The sequence below is a fragment of the Amblyraja radiata genome, chromosome 6, assembly GCF_010909765.2.
Source record: "Amblyraja radiata isolate CabotCenter1 chromosome 6, sAmbRad1.1.pri, whole genome shotgun sequence".
NCBI lineage: Eukaryota > Metazoa > Chordata > Chondrichthyes > Rajiformes > Rajidae > Amblyraja > Amblyraja radiata.
In genome coordinates, this window is record NC_045961.1 from 100073733 (window position 1) to 100096389 (window position 22657).

Below are 22657 nucleotides of genomic sequence, written 5' to 3' on the forward strand. Positions count from 1 at the left end.
TTAAGACAGATAGATTCTTGGTTAGTAGAGGGTGTCTGGGGATATGGGGAGAAGGCAGGAGAATGGGGATAGGAGGGAGAGAAAGATCAGCTATGATTGAATGGTGGAATACTTGATGGGCCGAATGGCCTAATTCTGCTCCCATCACTTATGAACTTATGACAGGATGCTTAAACTCGGTAGGTCAAATGGCCTCTCTCCGTGCCGTAAGAGCTCTCTAGTTCAGAGATCCTGAGGTATTTCTGTATGGGTGCTTGTCATTCTAAAGATGGCGGCGCTGGCTTAACAGCTGCGGCCCACCTGCAGTCCGTCTGGTTTTTTTTCTTTCGTTTTGTTCCTTGTCATGTTTTAGTTAATTTTGTTTTATTAAGTTGTGTATGTGTGTGGGTGGGGTGGGAGAAACATGTTTTGGTCTCTTCCTTCAGGGGATGCGACTTTTTCTTCGGTCGTATTCCCCGTCCCCGTCTGCGCCGAGGCCTAATGGCAGAGCTGGCGGCATCGGAGCTGTAGCAGCGGCAGCAGCGGCGGAGACCCGACTCGGCCCCGAAGGTGTGGCGGAGGTAGCGGCAGCGGAGACCCGACTCGGTCCTGGAGCTGTGGCGGTGGCAGCAGCAGCGGCAGCGGAGACCCGACTCGGTCCTGGAGCTGTGGCGGCTGCAGCAGCAGCGGAGACCCGACTCGGTCCTGGAGCTGTGGCGGCGGCAGCAGCAGCGGAGACCCGACTCGGTCCTGGAGCTATGGCGGCGGCAGTGGCAGCGGCAGCGGTAGCGGAGACCCGACTCGGCCCCGAAGCTGTGGCGGAGGCGGCGGAGACCTGACTCGGCCCCGAAGCTGTGGCGGAAGCAGCGGCAGCGGAGACCCGACTCGACCCCGAAGCTGTGGCGGAGGTAGCGGCAGCGGAGACCCGACTCGGCCTCGGAGCTGTGGCGGCGGCGGCAGCGACCACCCGCGGAGTTTGAACCGTCGCCTCGGCGCAGAGGGAGAACAAAGAGGGAAGAGACAGGGACTTTAAGATTTTGCCTTCCACCACAGTGAGGAGGTGTTTGGTGAACTCACTGTGGTGGATGTTAAATTTGTGTTGATTGTGTTTTTGTCATTTTTTAAATTATATGTATGACTGCAGGGAAACAACATTTCGTTCAGACCGAAAGGTCTGAATGACAATAAACGAATCTAATCTAATCTAATCTAAACTCCATTCCCAGACAGTTTCCTGGTCTGTAATTTTAACACAGCTGTTGGCAATATAGTTTAAATGGGTTAATTAAAATTGCTATTAAAATAATAATAAGTAGAATAGCTGCCTGTGAGTAGCGTTATTCTTCCTGTGACATCTCGTCAGTAAATTAATACCATGCCACAACAGGTCTGAGGAGGAAATGCTGAGGTTTATGCAGCTGATGAACTCGACGTGGAACATCTGTGGAAAGGACGTGGTCACAGCCTTTGATCTGTCGACTTTTACAAACATCTTCGATCTTGGAGGTAAGTTTAGTTTAGTTTCTTTTCGAGGCGCAGCGCGGAAACAGGCCCCTCGGCCCACCGCGTCCGCACCGACCAGCGATCCCAGCACACTAAAGGGCCTGTCCCACGAGCATGCGACTGCATGTGGCAAGCGCGATCTACCGTGGTCGCTTGAGCCGTACGGACCCACTTCGATCACCGGAGCCGCATGGAGTTGTGCGAAGTTGGTCCCGACATCGCGCGGGGCTCCGAAAAACTGACACTGTTCAAAAACTCCGCAAGGCAACTGCCTGCCGGCCCGCAGCCACATTGAGGCCGTACGCAGCGTCTTGACGGCGTACGCCTAGCGCGAACTTCCCGTCAACTCGTACGGGATCACTCGACCTCCGCACGGCCCCCGCACGGCCCCCGCTTCCGGTTTGGTCGTGCTTGCCGCATGCAGTCGCATGTTGGTAGGACCGGCCCTTAACACTACCCTACACACACACGAGGGACAATTTTACATTTACACCAGGCCAATTAATACCATACAAAATTCTTAAGGGGTTGGACAGGCTAGATGCAGGAAGATTGTTCCTGATGTTGGGGAAATCCAGAACAAGGGGTCACAGTTTGAGGACCAAGATGAGAATTTTTTATTTCACACAGAGAGTGAGTGAATCTGTGGAATTCTCTGCCACAGAGGGTAGTTGAGGCCAGTTCATTGGCTATATTTAAGAGGGAGTTAGATGTGGCCCTTGTGGCTAAAGGGATCAGGAGGTATGGAGAGAAGGCAGGTACAGGATACTGAGTTGGATGATCAGCCATGATCATATTGAATGGCGGTGCAGGCTCGAAGGGCCGAATGGCCTACTCCTGCACCTATTTTCTATGTTTCTATGTTTCTATTAACCTACAAACCTGTACGTCTTTGGCGTGTGGGAGGAAACCGGAGATCTTGGAGAAAACCCACGCAGGTCACGGGGAGAGAACGTATAGAATAGAATAGAATTACCTTTATTGTCATTCAGACCTTACGGTCTGAACGAAATTTCGTGCCTGCAGTCATACATACAATAATACAATAATAAACAACAACAAACACAAATTAACATCCACCACAGTGAGTCCTCCAAGCACCTCCTCACTGTGGTGGAGGCAAAAATCTTAGGGCTGCAGTCTCTTCCCTCCTCTTCTCCCTCTGCGCTGAGGCGATTCCCCACCGGGCGATGGTACAAACAGTCCCGCGGCTCACCGAACCCCGCAAACGGGCCGGCTCAAACACCGCGGCCCGGGGTGGTCGAAGCTGCCGCCCTCCAGTCCAGCGGATGCAGCCGCTGGCCCGCGGCTGAACCCCGGACTCAGGTCACCGCCGCCAGAACGCCGTCCCAGCCACCGGAGCACCGTTCCAGCCCCGAGCCGGATCGCCCTCCCTCGGGCTGGGCCGCCCCGACGGGAGCGCCACAGCCCCTCACGGGAGAGTCTCAGCCCCGCGCCAGGCCGCCCTCACGGGAGCGTCACAGCCCCTCACGGGAGCGCCGTTCCAGCCCCGAGCCGGACCGCCCTCACGGGAGCGAGCCCAGGGCAAGTCCTGACTGGCTCTGCCTCCGGAGTCTCGAGGTCGCCAGCTCCGCCATTAGGCCTCAGCGCAGACGGAGGCAGAGAAGGGGGATACGACAAAAAAGTCGCATTCCCCCGAAGGGAGAGACAGCAAGCCCCGTTTCAACCCCCCCCCCCCCCCCCCACATAAACACAACCTAAAAACCAAAAACTTAACTAGACAAAACGAAAAAAAACAACACAAAAAAGTAAAAACAAACGGACTACAGGCGAGCCGCTGCTGCCAGGGCAGCGCCGCCACTTAAACTCCGGGTATAAACTCCGTACAGACAAGCACCTATAGTCAGGATTGAGCCCAGGGCTCTGGTGCTGTAAAGCAGCAACTCTACCGCTGTACGACCCCAGTGATTAATAAGTAGCACATGTGCCTTTTCCCAAATATGTTTACTTGAAGAATTTATTTGGAGAAATACAACAAAATATTATTTTAAAATCTAAAAAGGACACAAAATCCTTAGGGCGGCACGGTGGCGCAGCGGCAGAGTTGCTGCCTTACAGCGCCAGGCACCCCAGGTTCGATCCGGACCATGGGTGCTGTCTGTACGTAGTTTGTACGTTCTCCCCCTTGACCGTGGGTTTTCTCTGAGTGTTCCTAACTACGGGTGCTGTCTGTGTAGAGTTCATGCGTTCTCCCCGTGACCGCGTGGGTTTTCTCCGGCTGCTCCAGTTTCTTTCCCACATTCTAAAGACGAATCGTCCCTAGTGTGTAGAATAGTGTTGGTGTACACGGATCACAGGTCGGTGTGGACTGGGTGGGCCGAAGGGCCTGTTTCTGCGCTGTTTCTCCAAAGTCTAAAGTCTAAAGTTTAAATATACTTTATAGCTACGTGCACTTAATAGACAATAGACAATAGACAATAGGTGCAGGAGTAGGCCATTTGGCCCTTCGAGCCAGCCTGCCATTCAATGTGATCATGGCTGATCATCCCCAATCAGTACCCCGTTCCTGCCTTCTCCCCATATCCCCTGACTCCGCTATTTTTAAGAGCCCTATCTAGCTCTCTCTTGAAAGTATCCAGAGAACCTGCCTCCACCGCCCTCTGAGGCAGAGAATTCCACACACTCACAACTCTCTGTGTGAAAAAGTATTTCCTCATCTCCGTTCTAAAAGGCTTACCCCTTATTCTTAAAGTGTGTGGCCCCTGGTTCTGGACTCCCCCAACATCGGGAACATGTTTCCTGCCTCTGGCGTGTCCAAACCCTTAATAATCTTAGAGGTTTCAATGAGATGCCCTCTCATCCTTCTAAACTCCAGAGTGTACAAGCCCAGCAGCTCCATTCTCTCAGCATATGACAGTCCCGACAGTTAAGTACAGTAAAATTCATTTTTTGCATAAAGTTCAGTGACAATCCTTCTGTACATTACACACAATCATACTAAGTATTAGAGTCTAAGATAGAAGACCACACTGAGTCAGTACACAAGAGTCTCCATGTATTTAAACACTATCCTACAATCTTCAAGTCCGATCTAGTCTTAAATTGGCCATAAAGGCCCGTTGTCGTACCAACTGATCATTAGGTCATCAATGAATAGGAGTAGAATTAGGCCATTCGGCCCATCACGTCTACTCCGCCATTCAATCATGGCTTATAAATCTCTCCCTCCCAACCCCATTCTCCTGCCCTCTCCCCATAACCTCTGACACCTGGACTAATCATGAATCTATCTATCTCTTCCTGAAAAATATTCACTGACTTGGCCTCCACGGCCTTCTGTGGCAAAGAATTCCAAAGATTCACCACCCACTGACTATAGAACTTTCTCCTCATCTCCTTTCTAAAAGAACGTCTTTTAATTCTGAGGCTGTGACCTCTGGTCCTAGACTCTCCCACTAGTGGAAACATCCTCTCCACATCCACTCTATACAAGCCTGCAGTTGTGGGAGTCAACTTGGCTCTACGATGTGGAAGTTAACTGGATTTATTTTTAATTAAATGTATATATTTTCCATTGTTTCTCAGGATGCAGTGGTGCAGTAGCGAAGGAATGTATCTCTGCATATCCACATTCACGAGTAACTATCTACGATCTCCCCAAAGTTCTGGAGATGGCAAGAAAACACTTTGTGCCCCAAGATGAAAAGCGGATTCTATTTCATGAAGGTAACTCGGGCCACCAGAACAACTCAATGGCCAAAGGACTTTGAAGTCCATAGTGAAGAAGGGTCTCGCCCCCTGAAGTGTCACCCATTCTTTCTCTCCAGAGATGCTGCCTGGCCCGCTCAGTTGCTCCATCATTTTGTGTCTATCTTCAGTGTAAACCAGCATTTGCAGCTCCTTCCTACACTCGAAGTCTATATAGTTGACCTTCTACCTATTTGATAGTGTTAAGAAGGAACTGCAAATGCTGGAAAATCGAAGGTAGACAAAAGTGCTGGAGAAACTCAGTGGGTGCAGCAGCATCTATGGAGACAAAAGTGCTGGATAAACTCAGCGGCATGATTCCGCTTGGGCAGTCTGCACCCTAGTGGCATGAACATTGACTTCTCCAATTTCCAGTAGCCCTTGCTGTCTCCTCCCCTTCTCAGCTCTCCCTCAGCCCTCTAGCTCCTCCTCTTCATTTCTCCTTTCTTCTCCCCGCCCCCCCCCCCCACCCCCCCACCCCCCCACTCCCCACCCTACATCAGTCTGAAGAAGGGTTTCGGCCCGAAACGCTGCCTATTTCCCTCGCTCCATAGATGCTGCTGCACCCGCTGAGTTTCTCCAGCACTTTTGTCTACCTATTTGACAGTGACACTCATAGATTCAGGGGGTCACACAGAACAGAAACAGGCCCTTTAGCGTAGCGTTATGGTGAAGCAGGCAAAGTTTAAAGGAAGTGTTCTATATTCTATGGCCACCTAGTCCATGCTATGGAGTACCCATGCTAATCCAATTTACCAGCATTTGGTGCTTGGCCTTCCATGACCTCTAGGACTAGGAGATGAGGAGAAATATATTTACACAGAGGGTGCTGACTGTCTAGAATGAGCTGCCAGGTCTGGTTGTAGAGACAGATACGATAGTGGCATTTAAGGGACTTTTGGTTCGACATATGGATATGCAGGGAATGGAGGGATATGGATTTTGTGCAGGCTGATAGGAGATGGTCTCGGCATTATGTTTGCCACATATATATGGGCCAAAGGGGCTGTTCTTGTAGATAGACACAAAATGCCGTAGTAACTCAGCGAGACAGGCAGCATCTCTGGATAGAAGGAATGGGTGTCGTTTTGGATTGAGACTCTTCTTCAGCCTGTTCTTGTGCTGTACTGCTCTAGGTTCTATCTCCACCTAGTCTTGTCCACCTAGTCATGCGGATGGCGCAAAGATTTTGTACATCACAAAATGCTGCGACGTCGCACGCGGCCGCCCGTTACTGCCTATGTCATCACGCATCATGCGTGCATAATGCTCACCTTGCGCGCATCACGTGCATGTCACGACGCGCGGGTCGTGCGTTGTGACGCATGAATGATGTCGCGTAAATTACGCGCAAATGACGCCCAAGTGGGACAGGCCCTTGACCGATGTCACACAAAAGCAAAGGGAGTCGGAAGGTGCTGAAGATGCTGGTTTACATCGAAGATAGACACAAAAGGGTGGAGTAACACAGCCCTTTGGCCCACCGGGTTCGCACCGACCATCATCGATCGCCCGTCCACACTAGTCCGTGTCATTTCACTTTTCCATCCACCCCCGATGCACTAGGGGCCATTTACAGTCCAATTAACCCGACAATCCATGTAGATCTGAGAGACCCAAAGGGTATAGTCCCATGTAGGTGGTGACACAGGTGGACAGGATATTGAAGACCACCCTGGCCCACATTGGTCAGCGTGTTGAATACTGGGGAAAGGTCTCGTCCCGAAGCGTCACCCATTCCTTCTCTCCAGAGATGCTGCCTGTCCCGCAGAGTTACTCCAGCATTTTGTGTCTATCTAATGGCATGTTGGCCTTCATAACAAGAGGGGTTGAGTATAGGAGCAAACTTCTGCAGTTGTACAGTGCCCTAGTGAGACTACCTACACCTGGAGTAATGTGTGCAGTTTTGGTCTCCAAATTTGAGGAAGGACATCCTTGCTATTGAGGGAGTGCAGCGTAGGTTCACAAGGTTAATTCCCGGGATGGCGGGTCTGTCATATGTTGAAAGAATGGAGCGACTGGGCTTGTATACACTGGAATTTAGAAGGATGAGAGGGTATCTTATTGAAACATCCAAGAGGCAGGAAACATGTTCCCAATGTTGGGGGAGTCCAGAACCAAGGACCACAGTTTAAGAATAAGGGGTTGGCCATTTAGAACGGAGATGAGGAAAAAAAAATTCTCCCAGAGAATTGGGAATTTGTGGAATTCTCTGCCTCAGAAGGCAGTGGAGGCCATTTCTCTGGATGCTTTCAAGAAAGTTAGATAGAGTTCTTAAAGATAGTGGAGTCAGGGGATATGGAGAGAAGGCAGGAACGGGGTACTGATTGCGGATGATCAGCCATGAACACATTGAAAGATGGTGCTGGCTCGAAGGGTTAAATGGCCTACTCCTGCACCTGTTGTCTATTGTCTATTGTCTATAAAGCAAAGATAGTGGACTCTCCCATCATCATCATCAATCTCTGTCGATTCGTCCAGAGCACTACCTGACATAAGGTGAGAAAACTGCAGGTGAGGGAAACCTTTCAAAGCCATAAATCCTAATTCATCCGTTCCCCTCAGGCACGACACACACCAGATATCATGTGTCACATTGCTCCTACATGGAGCTTGAAAATGCTCTTTTGGAGATTCATTATTACGTTAATTAAGGCCTACAGTCAACGCTCCATGTTTTAACTGCATTGCATGGAGTTTACTGCATTGCAATTGGAAAGCATGTTCTTCGAACATTTACTTTCATTAAAAAGTGATTTGGGAGGCCACGGTGGCGCAGCGGTGGAGTTGCTGCCTTACAGCGAACGCAGCGCCGGAGGCTACGGAGTTTGTACGTTCTCCCCGTGACCTGCGTGGGTTTTCTCCGAGGTCTTCGGTTTCCTCCCACATTCCAAAGACGTACAGGTTTGTAGGTTAATTGGCTTGGTAAATGTAAAAATAGTCCCTAGTCAGTGTAGGGTACTGTTAGTGTGCGGGGATCGCTGGGCGGCACGTACCCGGTGGGCCGAAGGGTCTGTTTCCGAGCTGTATCTCTGAACTAAACTAAACTAGATGTAATCTATAATTTACCTCACATATTTGGGGAGTGGAAGGTGGGGAGTTATGGAAAGAGGGGAGAGAAACATAGAAACATAGAAAATAGGTGCAGGAGTAGGCCATTCGGCCCTTCGAGCCTGCACCGCCATTCAATATGATAATGGCTGATCATCCAACTCAGTATCCTGTACCTGCCTTCTCTCCATACCCCCTGATCCCTTTAGCCACAAGGGCCACATCTAACTCCCTCTTAAATATAGCCAATGAACTGGCCTCAACTACCTTCTGTGGCAGAGAATTCCAGAGATTCACCACTCTCTGTGTGAAAAATGTTTTTCTCATCTCGGTCCTAAAAGATTTCCCCCTTATCCTTAAACTGTGACCCCTTGTTCTGGACTTCGCCAACATCGGGAACAATCTTCCTGCATCTAGCCTGGCCAACCCCTTAAGAATTTTGTAAGTTTCTATAAGATCCCCCCCCTCAATCTTCTAAATTCTAGCGAGTACAGCTTCTTCCCTTCTGTTATCAGGCTTCTGAACAGTCCATACTGTCTGATTTTCCTCTATCCCATTGACTATAAACCATATTCTGTGAGATGTACAAGCTCCCTCTATGGCAAGAATGTCTTTCCTCAGATTAGGAGACCAAAACTGTACGCAATACTCCAGGTGTGGTCTCACCAAGACCCTGTACAACTGCAGTAGAACCTCCCTGCTCCTATACTCAAATCCTTTTGCTATGAATGCTCACATACCATTCGCTTTCTTCACTGCCTGCTGCACCTGCATGCCTACTTTTAATGACTGGTGTACCATGACACCCAGGTCTCGTTGCATCTCCCCTTTTCCTAATCTGCCACCATTCAGATAATAGTCTACTTTCCTGTTTTTGCCACCAAAGTGGATAACCTCACGTTTATCAACATTATACTGCATCTGCCATACATTTGCCCACTCACCCAGCCTATCCAATTCACCTTGCAGCCTCCTAGCATCCTCCTCACAGCTAACACTGCCCCCCAGCTTCGTGTCATCCGCAAACTTGGAGATATTGCATTCAATTCCCTCGTCCAAATCATTAATATATATTTGGAGGAGTGGAGGAGTGGGGGGTGGTTTGGTGTTCAGTTTGGTCACCCAGCTGTTGGAAAGGTTTTTTTTTAAGCTGGAAAAAGTGCAGAGAATATTTACGATGGTGTTGCCAGAACTTGGCCGTCCTTCTTTAAACCTTGCCCCTCTCACCTTAAAGCTGTGCCCTCTGGTATTCGAGTTTTCCACCTGGGGGAAAAGGGCTCTGACTCTCTACCATATCCTCGCCTCTCATGATGTTAGATACTTCTATCAGGTCTCCCCACAACCTCCAGCGATCCAGAGAAAACAATCCAAGTTTGTCCAACCTCTCCCTATGGCTAATACCCCATAATACACGCGTCGTTCTGGTAGACACAAAATGCTAATTGATTAGTAGTTCTGGATGTTACAATCCCTAAGATTTCACTACAATTTACATTCTTGGGGATGAATTTGCTAACAATCAGACACATCTTCAGTTTCGGCCTTTTATCACAAGACACTCAGTCGAGGCACATTGATCAGACCTGGGTGTGTGTATTATTGTTACCCTCTAGATGGTCACATGGCAGCCCAGACAGCATCTTTCCTCTTCAGCCACAGCCAGTGACTGCTCCGTTTGATGGCATTGGCAAGTTGTTTTGTTGCCCTCCTTTGTGCCTGCCCTTTGACTCCTACTTCCCTCAGGAGCCTTGCGATGGAATTGGCTACAAAGCCCCTGCACTCCACCTCCACTGGACACACACCTTACCCTCCAACCTCTCTCCTCTGCCTCTGCTGCAAGGTTTGAATATCAAAGCTTTTTCCTTTCATAAGCCTCATCCACAACCTCCTCCCATGGGACCGTCAGCTCAATGATGAAAACACGCCGACAGGAGTTGGGCCAGAGAACGAGGTCTGGTCACAGGTTGGTAACTGCGATTTCAACTGGGACCGAAAGCCTCTGGCCTCGGTCAACACGTATTTCCCAGTCCCTGGCTGCGTTCAGTGGGCATGAGAGGCGAGGGGTTAGTCCTCCGTTTGTCTCCTTCCCGGATGAAGGATGGTCTTTGCGGGAATGCTTTCTGGGCATTGATAGGCATGGCGTTGGTGGTAACTCTTTTGCACTCGAGTTCAGCTACAAAACACCTCAGCACCTGGTTGTGTCGCCAGGTGTATCTGCCTTGTGTTATCTGCCTGGAGCAACTCAGCGGGTGAGGTAGCATCTCTGGAGAGAAGGAATGGGCGACGTTTCGGCTTGAGACCCTTCTTCGGACTGAGAGGGGGCGGGACAAACAGAATGCAGGCGGAGACTAGGGTTGCCATTTACCATTTGCCAGTTGCTGGACTGCACACAAAGCCCAGCCGGCGGGCCAGCTGAGGAGTTTTGGCCCGGGCGCCAGACTTTGCACGCGATGTCGTGCGGCCCAGGTCACAGCTCCTCAGCTGGCCCGGCCGGCTGGGCTTTGTGCTTTGTGTTCTGCTGCACGCACCCCATCCACCTCATGAACCGATGATCGGCCATGAGGAGGAGTGGTGGTGGTGGTGTCGGCGGTAAGCGAAGGTCCGAAGCTCGGACAGCTGGCCGGGCTGCCGACCGACAGGGCCACGGGCGAGATGCTGCTGCTGCACTCCATGGGCTGCACTACGTCGGGACGGGTGAGGCGGGGCCGGACGCGGCGCTCTGACCCGACAGTCCCCTCGACCCGAGAAGTAGCGGTCAAATACGGGACAAGGGCGGTGCCGTATGGGACAAACCAATTTAGCCCAATATACGGGATGTCCTGGCTAATAGGGGACAGTTGGCAACCCTAGGGGAGACAGTAAGACTGGAGGGCGAACTGGGAAGGGGGAGGGGATGGAGAGAGAAAGCAAGGGCTATTTGTAGTTAGAGAAGTCAATGTTCATACCGCTGGGGTGTAAACTACCCAAGCGAAATATGAGGTGATGTTCCTCCAATTTGCGCTGGGCCTCACTGACAATGGAGGAGGCCCAGGACAGAAAGGTCAGATTGGGAATGGGAGGGAGGGGTTGAAGTGATTTCAACCTATAGTTCATTCTGGTAAACCTCCTCTGCACCCATTCCAAAGCCTCCACATCCTTCCTGTAATGGGGCGACCAGAACTGCAGACAATACTCCAAATGCGGCCTAAGCAAAGTCCTATAGAGCTACATCATGACTCGTGACTCTTGCACTTCATTCCCTGAAGCATAACATATGACTCACTCACCACTCTATCTAGCCCAACAGATAACCGATTACAACAGTTTATAACAGATAATCCTCCGACATTTTCGCCACCTCCAACGGGACCCCACCACTGGCCACATCTTCCCATCTACTCCCCTTTCAGCTTTCCGCAGAGACCGCTCCCTCCGTAACACCCTGGTCAATTCGTCCCTTCCCACCCGAACCACCCCCTGCCCTGGCACTTTCCATTGCATCTGCAGGAAATGCCACACTTGTCGCTTTTCCTCCCCCCCTTGACTCCATCCAACGACCTAAGCCGTCTTTCCAGGTGAGGCAGAGGTTCACCTGCACCTCCTCCAACCTCATCTATTGCATCCGCTGCTCCAGGTGTCAGCTGCTCTACATCGGTGAGACCAAGCGTAGGCTTGGCGATCTCTTCGCCCAACACCTCCGCTCGGTCCGCATTAACCAATCTGATCTCCCGGTGGCTCAGAACTTCAACTCCCCCTCCCATTACAAATCCAACCTTTTTGTCCTGGGCCTCCTCCATGGCCAGAGTGAGGCCCACCGTAAATTGGAGGAGCAGCACCTCATATTTCGCTTGGGTAGTTTACACCCCAGCGGTATGAACATTGACCTCCAATTTCAGGTAGTCCCTGCTTTCTCCCTCCTTCCCCTCCCCTTCCCAGCTTTCCCACAGCCCACTGTCTCCGCCTCTTCCTTTCTTCTTCCCGCCTCCACCACCCCCACATCAGTCTGATGAAGGGTCGCGACCCGAAACGTCACCTATTCCTTCGCTCCATAGATGCTGCCTCATCCGCTGAGTTTCTGCAGCATTTTATCTACCTACCACTCTATCTACTTCTGTTACCACTTTCAGGGAGTTATGGGCTCGGACCCCAAGATCCTTCTATACATCAATGATGTGAGGGGTCATGCCATTAATTATATATTTTCCCTCTGAAGTTATTCGTTAAATGGTTCCTATATCAGCAGCTTGCTAACTTAATAAACATTGTCCTTGGCATTATGTTCAGCACAGGCATTGTGGACCAAAGATAGATGCAAAAAGCTGGAGTAACTCAGCGGGTCAGGCAGCGTCTCTGGAGAAAAGGAATAGATGACGTTTCGGGTCAAGACTGATGGCCAAAGGGCCTGTTCCTGCTCTGTCGCTTGCAATGTTGTTATAGTTTACAGTTTAGTTTATTGTCATGTACACCGAGGTACAGTGGAAAGCTTGTGTTGCATGCTAACCAGTCGGTGGAAAGGACAAAGCATACAAATTAGCCAGAAAAAGCAGCCTATCAGGGGACTGGGAGAAATTCAGAGACCAGCAGAGGAGGACAAAGGGCTTAATTAGGAAATGGAAAATAGATTATGAAAGAAAACTGGCAGGGAACATAAAAACTGACTGCAAAAGTTTTTATAGATATGTGAAGAGAAAAAGATTAGTTAAAACAAATGTAGGTCCCTTGCAGTCAGAAACAGGTGAATTGATCATGGGGAACAAGGACATGGCAGACCAATTGTATAACTACTTTGGTTCTGTCTTCACTAAGGAAGACTTAATTAATCTGCCGGAAATAGCAGGGGACCGGGGGTCAAATGAGATGGATGAACTGAGTGAAATCCAGGTTAGCCGGGAAGTGGTGTTAGGTAAATTGAATGGATTAAAGGGCGATAAATCCCCAGGGCCAGATAGGCTGCATCCCAGAGTACTTAAGGAAGTATCCCCAGAAATAGTGGATGCATTAGTAATAATTTTTCAAAACTCTTTAGATCCTGGAGTGGTTCCTGAGGATTGGAGGGTAGCTAATGTAACCCCACATTTTAAAAAAGGCAGGGAGAGAGAAAACGGGGAATTACAGACCACTTAGTCGAACATCGGTAGTGGGGAAACTGCTAGAGTCAGTTATTAAAGATGGGATAGCAGCACACTTGGAAAGTGGTGAAATCATTGTACAAAGTCAGCATGGATTTATGAAAGGTAAATCATGTCTGACGAATCTTATAGAATTTTTCAAGGATGTAACTAGTAGAGTGGATAAGGGAGAACCAGTGGTCTTTCAGAAGGCTTTCGACAAGGTCCCACATAAGAGATTAGTATACCAACTTAAAGCACACGGTATTGGGGGTTCAGTATTGATGCGGATAGAGAACTGGCTGGCAGACAGGAAGCAAAGAGTAGGAGTAAACGGGTCCTTTTCAGAGTGGCAGGCAGTGACTAGTGGGGTACCGCAAGGCTCAGTGCTGGGACCCCAGCTATTTACAATATATATTAATGATTTGGACAAGGGAATTGAAGGCAACATCTCCAAGTTTGCGGATGACTCGAATCTGGGGGGCAGTGTTAGCTGTGAGGAGGATGCTAGGAGGCTGCAAGGTGACTTGGATAGGCTGCGTGAGTGGGCAAATTCATGGCAGATGCAGTATAATGTGGATAAATGTGAGGTTATCCACTTTGGTGGCAATAACAAGAAAGTAGACTATTATCTGAATGGAGGCCGATTAGGAAAAAGGGAGATACAACGAGACCTGGGTGTCATGGTACACCAGTCATTAAAAGTAGGAATGCAGGGGCACAGAGAGTGGTGAATTCCAGAGATTCACCACTCTCTGTGTGAAAAATGTTTTCCTCATCTCGGTCCTAAAAGATTTCCCCCTTATCCTTAAACTGTGACCCCTTGTTCTGGACTTCCCCAACATCGGGAACAATCTTCCTGCATCTAGCCTGTCCAACCCCTTAAGAACTTTGTAAGTTTCTATAAGATCCCCCCTCAATCTCCTAAATTCTAGCAAGTACAAGCCGAGTCTATCCAGTCTTTTTTCATATGAAAGTCCTGACATCCCAGGAATCAGTCTGGTGAACCTTCTCTGTACTCCCTCTATGGCAAGAATGTCTTTCCTCAGATTAGGAGACCAAAACTGTACGCAATACTCCAGGTGTGGTCTCACCAAGACCCTGTACAACTGCAGTAGAACCTCCCTGCTCCTATACTCAAATCCTTTTGCTATGAATGCTAACATACCATTCGCTTTCTTCACTGCCTGCTGCACCTGCATGCCTACTTTCAATGACTGGTGTACCATGACACCCAGGTCTCGTTGCATCTCCCCTTTCCTAATCAGCCACCATTCAGATAATAGTCTACTTTCCTATTTTTGCCACCAAAGTGAATAACCTCGCATTTATCCACATTATACTGCATCTGCCATGCATTTGCCCATTCACCCAGTCTATCCAAGTCATCTTGCAGCCTCCTAGCATCCTCCACACAGCTAACACTGCCCCCAGCTTCGTGTCATCCGCTAACTTGGAGATGTTGCATTCAATTCCCTCGTCCAAATCATTAATATATATCGTAAATAGCTGGGGTCCCGGCACTGAGCCTTGCGGTACCCCACTAGTCACTGCCTGCCATTGTGAAAAGGACCCGTTTATTCCTATTCTTTGCTTCCTGTCTGCCAGCCAGTTCTCTATCCACATCAATACTGAACCCCCAATACTGTGTGCTTTAAGTTTGTATGCTAATCTCTTATGTGGGACCTTGTCGAAAGCCTTCTGAAAGTCCAGATATAACACATCCACTGGTTCTCCCTTATCCACTCTACTAGTTACATCCTCGAAAAATTCTATAAGATTCGTCAGACATGATTTACCTTTCATAAATCCATGCTGACTTGGTCCAATGATTTCACCACTTTTCAAATGTGTGCTATCCCATCTTTAATAACTGATTCTAGCAGTTTCCCCACTACTGACGTTAGACTAACTGGTCTGTAATTCCCCGTTTTCTCTCTCTCTCCCTTTTTAAAAAGTGGGGTTACATTAGCTACCCTCCAATCCTCAGGAACTACTCCAGAATCTAAAGAGTTTTGAAACATTATCACTAATGCATCCACTATTTCTGGGGCTACTTCCTTAAGTACTCTGGGATGCAGCCTATCTGGCCCTGGGGATTTATCGGCCTTTAATCCATTCAATTTACCTAACACCACTTCCCGGCTAACCTGGATTTCACTCAGTTCCTCCATCTCATTTGACCCCCGGTCCCCTGCTATTTCCGGCAGATTATTTATGTCTTCCTTAGTGAAGACAGAACCAAAGTAGTTATTCAATTGGTCTGCCATGTCCTTGTTCCCCATGATCAATTCACCTGTTTCAGAAGGTAGTTGAGGCCAGTTCATTGGCTATATTTAAGAGGGAGTTAGATGTGGCCCTTGTGGCTAAAGGTATCAGGGGATATGGAGAGAAGGCAGGTACAGGATACTGAGTTGGATGATCAGCCATGATCATATTGAATGGCGGTGCAGGCTCGAAGGGCCGAATGGCCTACTCCTGCACCTAATTTCCATCTTTCTATGATCACAATTGAATCATCCAGTGCGTAGGATAGTTGCTGTTGGAGTAGATGCACAGAGTCTCTTGGCCGGAGTAGATGAATCGAGGACCAGAGGACACAGGTTTAAGGTGAAGGGGAAAAAAAATTAACGGGAATCTGAGGGGTAACATTTTCACACAAAGGGTATGGAACAAGCTGCCAGAGGAGGTGGTTGAGGCAGGGACAATCGCGGAGTTTAAGAAACATCTAGACAGGTACATGGATAGGACACATTGGGAGGGATATGGACCAAACGCGGGCAGGTGGGACTAGTGTAGCTGGGACATGTGGGCAAGTTGGGCCGAAGGGCCTGCTTCCACATTGAATGACTGTGACTCCATGACTAGAGGTTTAAAAGAGTGTAGCGATTGTAATGAGCGATTGCAGATCCACGCGGAGACTCGCCTTGCTTGGACGCCATCTTGGATTAAAGGTCTACGTTCCATGTTCTACATTTTATGTTAATGCCATGTTCTCTCCAAATATAGGAGACTTCTTCAAAGATCCCATCCCTGAAGCGGACCTCTACATTCTGGCTAGAATAGTTCATGACTGGTCTCAGGATAAATGCGTGGAACTGCTCACCAAAGTCCACAAAGCTTGTAAACCAGGTGGGTATTCCCCAGGTAAAGGGTTATATGTAGTCTAAGGTACACAAAAAAGCTGGAGAAACTCAGCGGGTGCAGCAGCATCTGTGGAGCGAAGGAAATAGGCAAGGTTTCGGGCCAAAACCCTTCTTCAGACATCCTTCTTAAAAACATTATATGTAGTCTAGTTTAGTTTAGAGATACAGCGCGGAAACAGGCCCTTCGGCCCATCGAGTGCGGGGATCGTTGACCAGCGATCCCCGCACCGTAACACTATCCATCACACACTATAATAATAATAATAATAATAATAATAATAAGAACTATTTGTATAGCACTTTTCATGCAATTGAATGCAACTCAAAGTGCTTTCCATAAAATCACAGTGGCCGACTAGGAAAAGGGGAGATGCAGCAAGACCTGGGTGTCATGGTACACCAGTCATTGAAAGTGGGCATGCAGGTGCAGCAGGCAGTGAAGAAAGCGAATGGTATGTTAGCTTTCATAGCAAAAGGATTTGAGTATAGGAGCAGGGAGGTTCTACTGCAGTTGTACAGGGTCTTGGTGAGACCACACCTGGAGTATTGCGTACAGTTTTTGTCTCCAAATCTGAGGAAGGACATTATTGCCATAGAGGGAGTGCAGAGAAGATTCACCAGACTGATTCCTGGGATGTCAGGACTGTCTTATGAAGAAAGACTGGATAGACTTGGTTTATACTCTCTAGAATTTAGGAGATTGATAGGGGATCTTATAGAAACTTATAAAATTCTTAAGGGGTTGGACAGGCTAGATGCAGGAAGATTGCTCCCGATGTTGGGGAAGTCCAGGACAAGGGGTCACAGCTTAAGGATAAGGGGGAAATCCTTTAAAACCGAGATGAGAAGAACTTTTTTCACACAGAGAGTGGTGAATCTCTGGAACTCTCTGCCACAGAGGGTAGTCGAAGCCAGTTCATTGGCTATATTTAAGAGGGAGTTAGATGTGGCCCTTGTGGCTAAGGGGATCAGAAGGTATGGAGAGAAGGCAGGTACAGGATACTGAGTTGGATGATCAGCCATGATCATATTGAATGGCGGTGCAGGCTCGAAGGGCCGAATGGCCTACTCCTGCACCTAATTTCTATGTTTCTATGTTTCTATGTAAACAAAAATACAGATTTATATAAAAATATAACATCTAATATATAAAATTGAGTGTAAAACGACAAAGGAAGTTAGGGACAATTTACATTTTTACCAAGCTAATTAGGTTACAAACCTGCACGTCTTTGGAGTGTGGGAGGAAACCGAAGATCTCAGAGAAAACCCACGCAGGTCACGGGGAGAACGTACAAACTCCGTAAAGACAGCACCCGTGGTCTCTGGCGCTGTCAGGCAGTAACTCTACCGCTGCGCCACCGTGCCGCCCTATGTGTAATTTATCTCCTGTAGAAAACGAACCATCTGTATCTTTGATGCCTCTGTTGAGATTGGATATCCATGCCTATCCCAGAAAATCTCCGGCAAATCGTGGGAGCAGTGAGCCTGTTGGAACTGCTGAAGGTCGGGTCCGGAGTTAGTTTAGATAGACACAAAGTGCTGGAGTAACTCAGCGGGTCAGCCAGCATCTCTGGTATTGACCATAGTAATGAGTGATTGCAGATCACTCGTTCTATCCTACACACTATCGTACACTCGTTCAATCCAACACACGAGGGACAATTTACAGAAGCCAATTAACCTACAAACCTGGATGGACACAAAAGACCCACCGTTACACCCTTCAACCTGAAACGCCACCTTTTCTCCAGAAATGCTGTCTGACCCGCGTGTTAGTCCAGCTTTTTGTGTCTATCTACGGATTAAACTAACATTAGCAGTTCCTTCCAACAAACCTACAAACCTGCACGTCTTTCGAACGTGGGAGGAACCCGTAGCACCCAGAGAAAACCCACGCGGTCACAAGGAGAACGTATGAATTCTGTACAGATAGCGCCCGCAGTCAGGATCGATCCCGGGTCTCTGGCGCTGTAATGTAGCAACTCTACCGCTGCGCCACCGTGCCACCCCTTGTGTGTCAGGTTCAAACTCCAGGTCCTAATCTTACTTGGAAAGTAGTGGCTAGGGCATGAGAGACGAAGAGAATTAGTTGCTTAATCCATTGGGAGAAAAGCAATGTCCCGAGGACCTTATCTCCATCCACATCCCCATCCTTGGAGGAAAGGAATAGGTGTTATTTTGGGTTGAGACTGAAGAAGGGTCTTGAGATAGGGTCATGAGTAAATGACTAAACAAGCAACCTAGAATCTATTCACCTCTAGACAAAAATACTGGAGAAACTCAGTGGGTGAGGCAGCACCTATGGAGCGAAGGAATAGGCAACGTTTCCGATCAAGACCCTTCTTCAGACTAATGTGGGACGGGCGGGAAAAAGAAAGGAAGAGGCGGAGACAGTAGGCTGTGGGAGAGCTGGGAATGGGAGGGGAAGGAGGGAGAAAGCAAGGACTACCTGTAATTGAAGAAGTCAATGTTCATACCGCTGGGGTGTAAACTACCCAAGCAAAATATGAAGTGCTGCTCCTCCAATTTACGGTGGGACTCGCTCTGGCCATGGAGGAGGCCCAGGACAGAAAGGTCGGATTCGGAATGGGAGGGGGAGTTGAAGTGCTGTGCAACCGGGAGATCAGGTTGGTTATTGCGAACTGAGCGGAGGTGTTGGGCGAAGCGATCGCCAAGACTGCGCTTGGTCTCACCGATGTTATCGCTCCATAGATGCTGCCTCACCCGTTGAGTTTCTCCAGCATTTTCGTCTACCTTTGATTTTTCCAGCATCTGCAGTTCTTTCTTAAATAGATTCTATCGACCTATTCTTTTTCTCTAGAGATGCTGCCTGAGCCGCTAAGTTACTTTAGCTTTTTGTGTTTGCCTTGTTCACAGTCTCCTTGAGAATAGGAAATTTCAATTCCATTTGGCACAGAGTGTAGGAAGGAACTTTAGATGCTGGTTTACACCGAAGATAGACATAAAATGCAAGAGTAACTCAGCGGGTGAGGCAGCATTTCTATTATAGACAATAGACAATAGGTGCAGGAGTAGGCCATTCGGCCCTTCAAGCCAGCACCGCCATTCAATATGATCATGGCTGATCATCCACAATCAGTACCCTGTTCCTGCCTTCTCTCCATATCCCCTGACTCCGCTATCGTTAAGAGCCCCACCTAGCTCTCTCTTGAAAGCATCCAGAGAACCTGCCTCCACCGCCCTCTGAGGCAGAGAATTCCACAGACTCACCACTCTCTGTGAGAAAAAGTGTTTCCTCGTCTCCGTTCTAAATGGCTTACTCCTTATTCTTAAACTGTGTGGCCCCTGGTTCTGGACTCCCCCAACATCGGGAACATGTTTCCTGCCTCTAGCGTGTCCAAACCCTTAACAATCTTATATGTTTCAATGAGATCTCCTCTCATCCTTCTAAACTCCAGAGTGTACAAGCCCAGCTGCTCCATTCTCTCAGCATATGACAGTCCCGCCATCCCGGGAATTAACCTTGTAAACCTACGTTGACAAGGAATAGGTGAGAAGAATCTATTGTCTATTCAGCCTCATGACCCTATCTCAAGACCCTTCTTCAGTCTCGACCCGAAACGTCACCTATTCCATTCCATTCCATTTCGCTAGAGATGCTGCCTGACCCGCTGAGTTACTCCGGCATTTTATGTCTATCTTCCATGGAGAGATGTGCCTTGTGTAATGTTATTGAATGTCTTTGGGTTCAGGAGTAATTAGGGGTCGACAAGAATGGAATAGTTTAGTTTAGTTTAGTGATACAGCGCGGAACAGGTCCCTCGGCCCACCGAGCCTGCATCGACCAACGATCCCCGCACACTAACACTATCACACACGAGGGACAATGTTTACATTTTTACCAAACCTGCACATCTTTGGTGTGTGGGAAGAAATCGAAGATCTCGGCGAAAATCCATGCAGGTCACGGGGAGACCGTACAAACTCTGTACAGACAGCACCCATAGTTGGGATCAAACCCGGGTCCCCGACACTGCAATAGAATAGAATATTAATAGATTCAATAAGCTAATACAAAGCTCATGGCTCTATCCGTTGCTGCTTCTAATTAGGTGGTGGAGTGCTCCTGATTGAAGCCTTATTGAATGAAGATCGCAGAGGCCCCCTCACCGCTCAGCTGTACTCTCTCAATATGCTAGTACAGACAGAGGGCAAGGAACGAATGGCCTCAGAGTATGCCAACCTACTGGAGCTGGCCGGATTCACGGATGTGCAAGTCCAGAGGACGGGGAAAATTTACGATGCCATTTTGGGCAGAAAATGAGCTGCCGTCTATTGATCAGGCTTCCTCAAGTCTGAAGAAGGGTTTCGGCCTGAAACGTCGCCTATTTCCTTCGCTCCATAGATGCTGCTGCACCCGCTGAGTTTCTCCAGCAATTTTGTCTACCTTCAGGCTTCCTCAACATATTGATTTACTTTAGTTTTGAGGACACAGCATGGAAACAGGCACTCCAGCCCACCGAAGATAGATAACTCAGTGGGTCGGGCAGCATAGCTGTAGAGATATTTTAGGTCGAGACCCTTCTTCAGACGCCTACGTCGTCAATAGACAATAGACAATAGACAACAGGTGCAGGAGTAGGCCATTCGGCCCTTCGAGCCAGCACCGCCATTCAATGTGATCAAGGCTGATCATCCCCAATCAGTACCCCGTTCCTGCCTTCTCCCCATATCCCCTGACTCCGCTATCTTTAAGAGCCCTATCTAGCTCTCTCTTGAAAGCATCCAGAGAACCTGCCTCCACCGCCCTCTGAAGCAGAGAATTCCACAGACTCACCACTCTCTGTGTGGGTTCGGTGGGCCGACGGGCCTGTTACCACACTGTATCTCTAAACAAAATTAAACTTAGTGTCTCGACCCGAAACTTACCAGCAGGGGAGCCATACGATTGGCAGCCTCGCCAACGGTCTGTCTGTTTTTTTGTCTTTTTTTTGTAATTTTTCCTGTGTTTTTAAAGTTTGTGTAAATGTTCTCTGGTTTGTTTTATGTGGGGGGAGGGGGAGGGGGAGGGGGGGAGGGGAGGGGGAGGGGGAAGGGGAAGGGGAGGGGGAGGGGAGGGGGAGGGGGAGGAGGAGGGGGAGGGGGAGGGGGAGGGGGAGGGGGAAACTTTTTTCCGATCTCATACCTTGCCGGAGATGCGATTGTTTTCCAGGTCGTATCTCCAGTCACTCTGCGGCCTAACATCGTGGAGCTAGAGGTCTCGCTCGGGACTGACTTTGAGCCCCACCGCGGGACCGTGGACTTACCATCGGAGCCGATCCCTTGCCTGGGATCGACGCTCAAACCGCAGCCTGCGGATTTCACCATCGAGGAGCTCGCAGTCTCGGGTAGAAACCGATGTCAGGAAGCTCCAAACGACGCGGAAGGTTCGACCAGCCCCGACCCGGGGTCCGATCACTGGTGCGGGGTAGCTGAGATTCCCCCCCGATGCAGGAGCTCGATCGCCCCGACGCGGAGGGCTTGACCTCCTGCTAGTCGGGCCCTGGAGTAAGATCGTCCCGTCAACGGAATGCTCGAGGCCCCCGACCGCGGGAGAACAAAGATGGGACGAGATTTGAATTTTTTTTCGCCTTTCATCACAGTGAAGAATGTGGAGGAGTCACTGTGGTGGATGTTTATGTTAAAATGTATTTTGTGTGTTCTGTTGCTTTTTAGTTGTATGACTGTGTGGCAAATGAAATTCCTCGTATGTTGCAAAACATACTTGGCTAATAAAGTATTATTGTATTGTATTGTGTTGAAATTGTATTGCATTGAAACTCTATTGTATTGGATTGTACCCACCACCCTGTCCAGAGATGCTGCCTGTCCCGCTGAGTTACTCTAGCATTTTGTGCCTACCTAAACTAAACTAAACTAAACTAAACTAAACTAAACTAAACTAAACTAAACTAAACTAAACTAAACTAAACTAAACTAAACTAAACTAAACTAAACTAAACTAAACTAAACACCCCTCAATCCCCTCAGTGGGCTGAAGGGCCTGTTACTATTTTGAATGATTTGGTGACTCATTATTCTAGGACTTGCCTCAGAGGGCGGTGGAGGCCGGTTCCCTGGATGCTTTCAAGAGAGAGCTAGATAGGGCTCTTAAAAATAGTGGAATCAGGGGATATGGGGAGAAGGCAGGAACGGGGTACTGATTGGGGATGATCAGCC

At 48.8% G+C, this 22657-nt stretch overlaps 1 protein-coding gene across 1 annotated transcript in view; it reads left to right on the forward strand.

The window, feature by feature from the left end:
• asmt (acetylserotonin O-methyltransferase) overlaps positions 1-20762 on the forward strand; it is a 32769-nt gene extending 12007 nt beyond the window's left edge. Inside the window, exons 5-8 of the mRNA XM_033022135.1 lie at positions 1367-1485; positions 5029-5169; positions 16338-16460; positions 20551-20762. Of these exons, the coding sequence (XP_032878026.1) occupies positions 1367-1485; positions 5029-5169; positions 16338-16460; positions 20551-20762 (595 nt within the window). The remainder of the gene's footprint in view (positions 1-1366; positions 1486-5028; positions 5170-16337; positions 16461-20550) is intronic.
• Positions 20763-22657: the final 1895 nt, after the last annotated feature.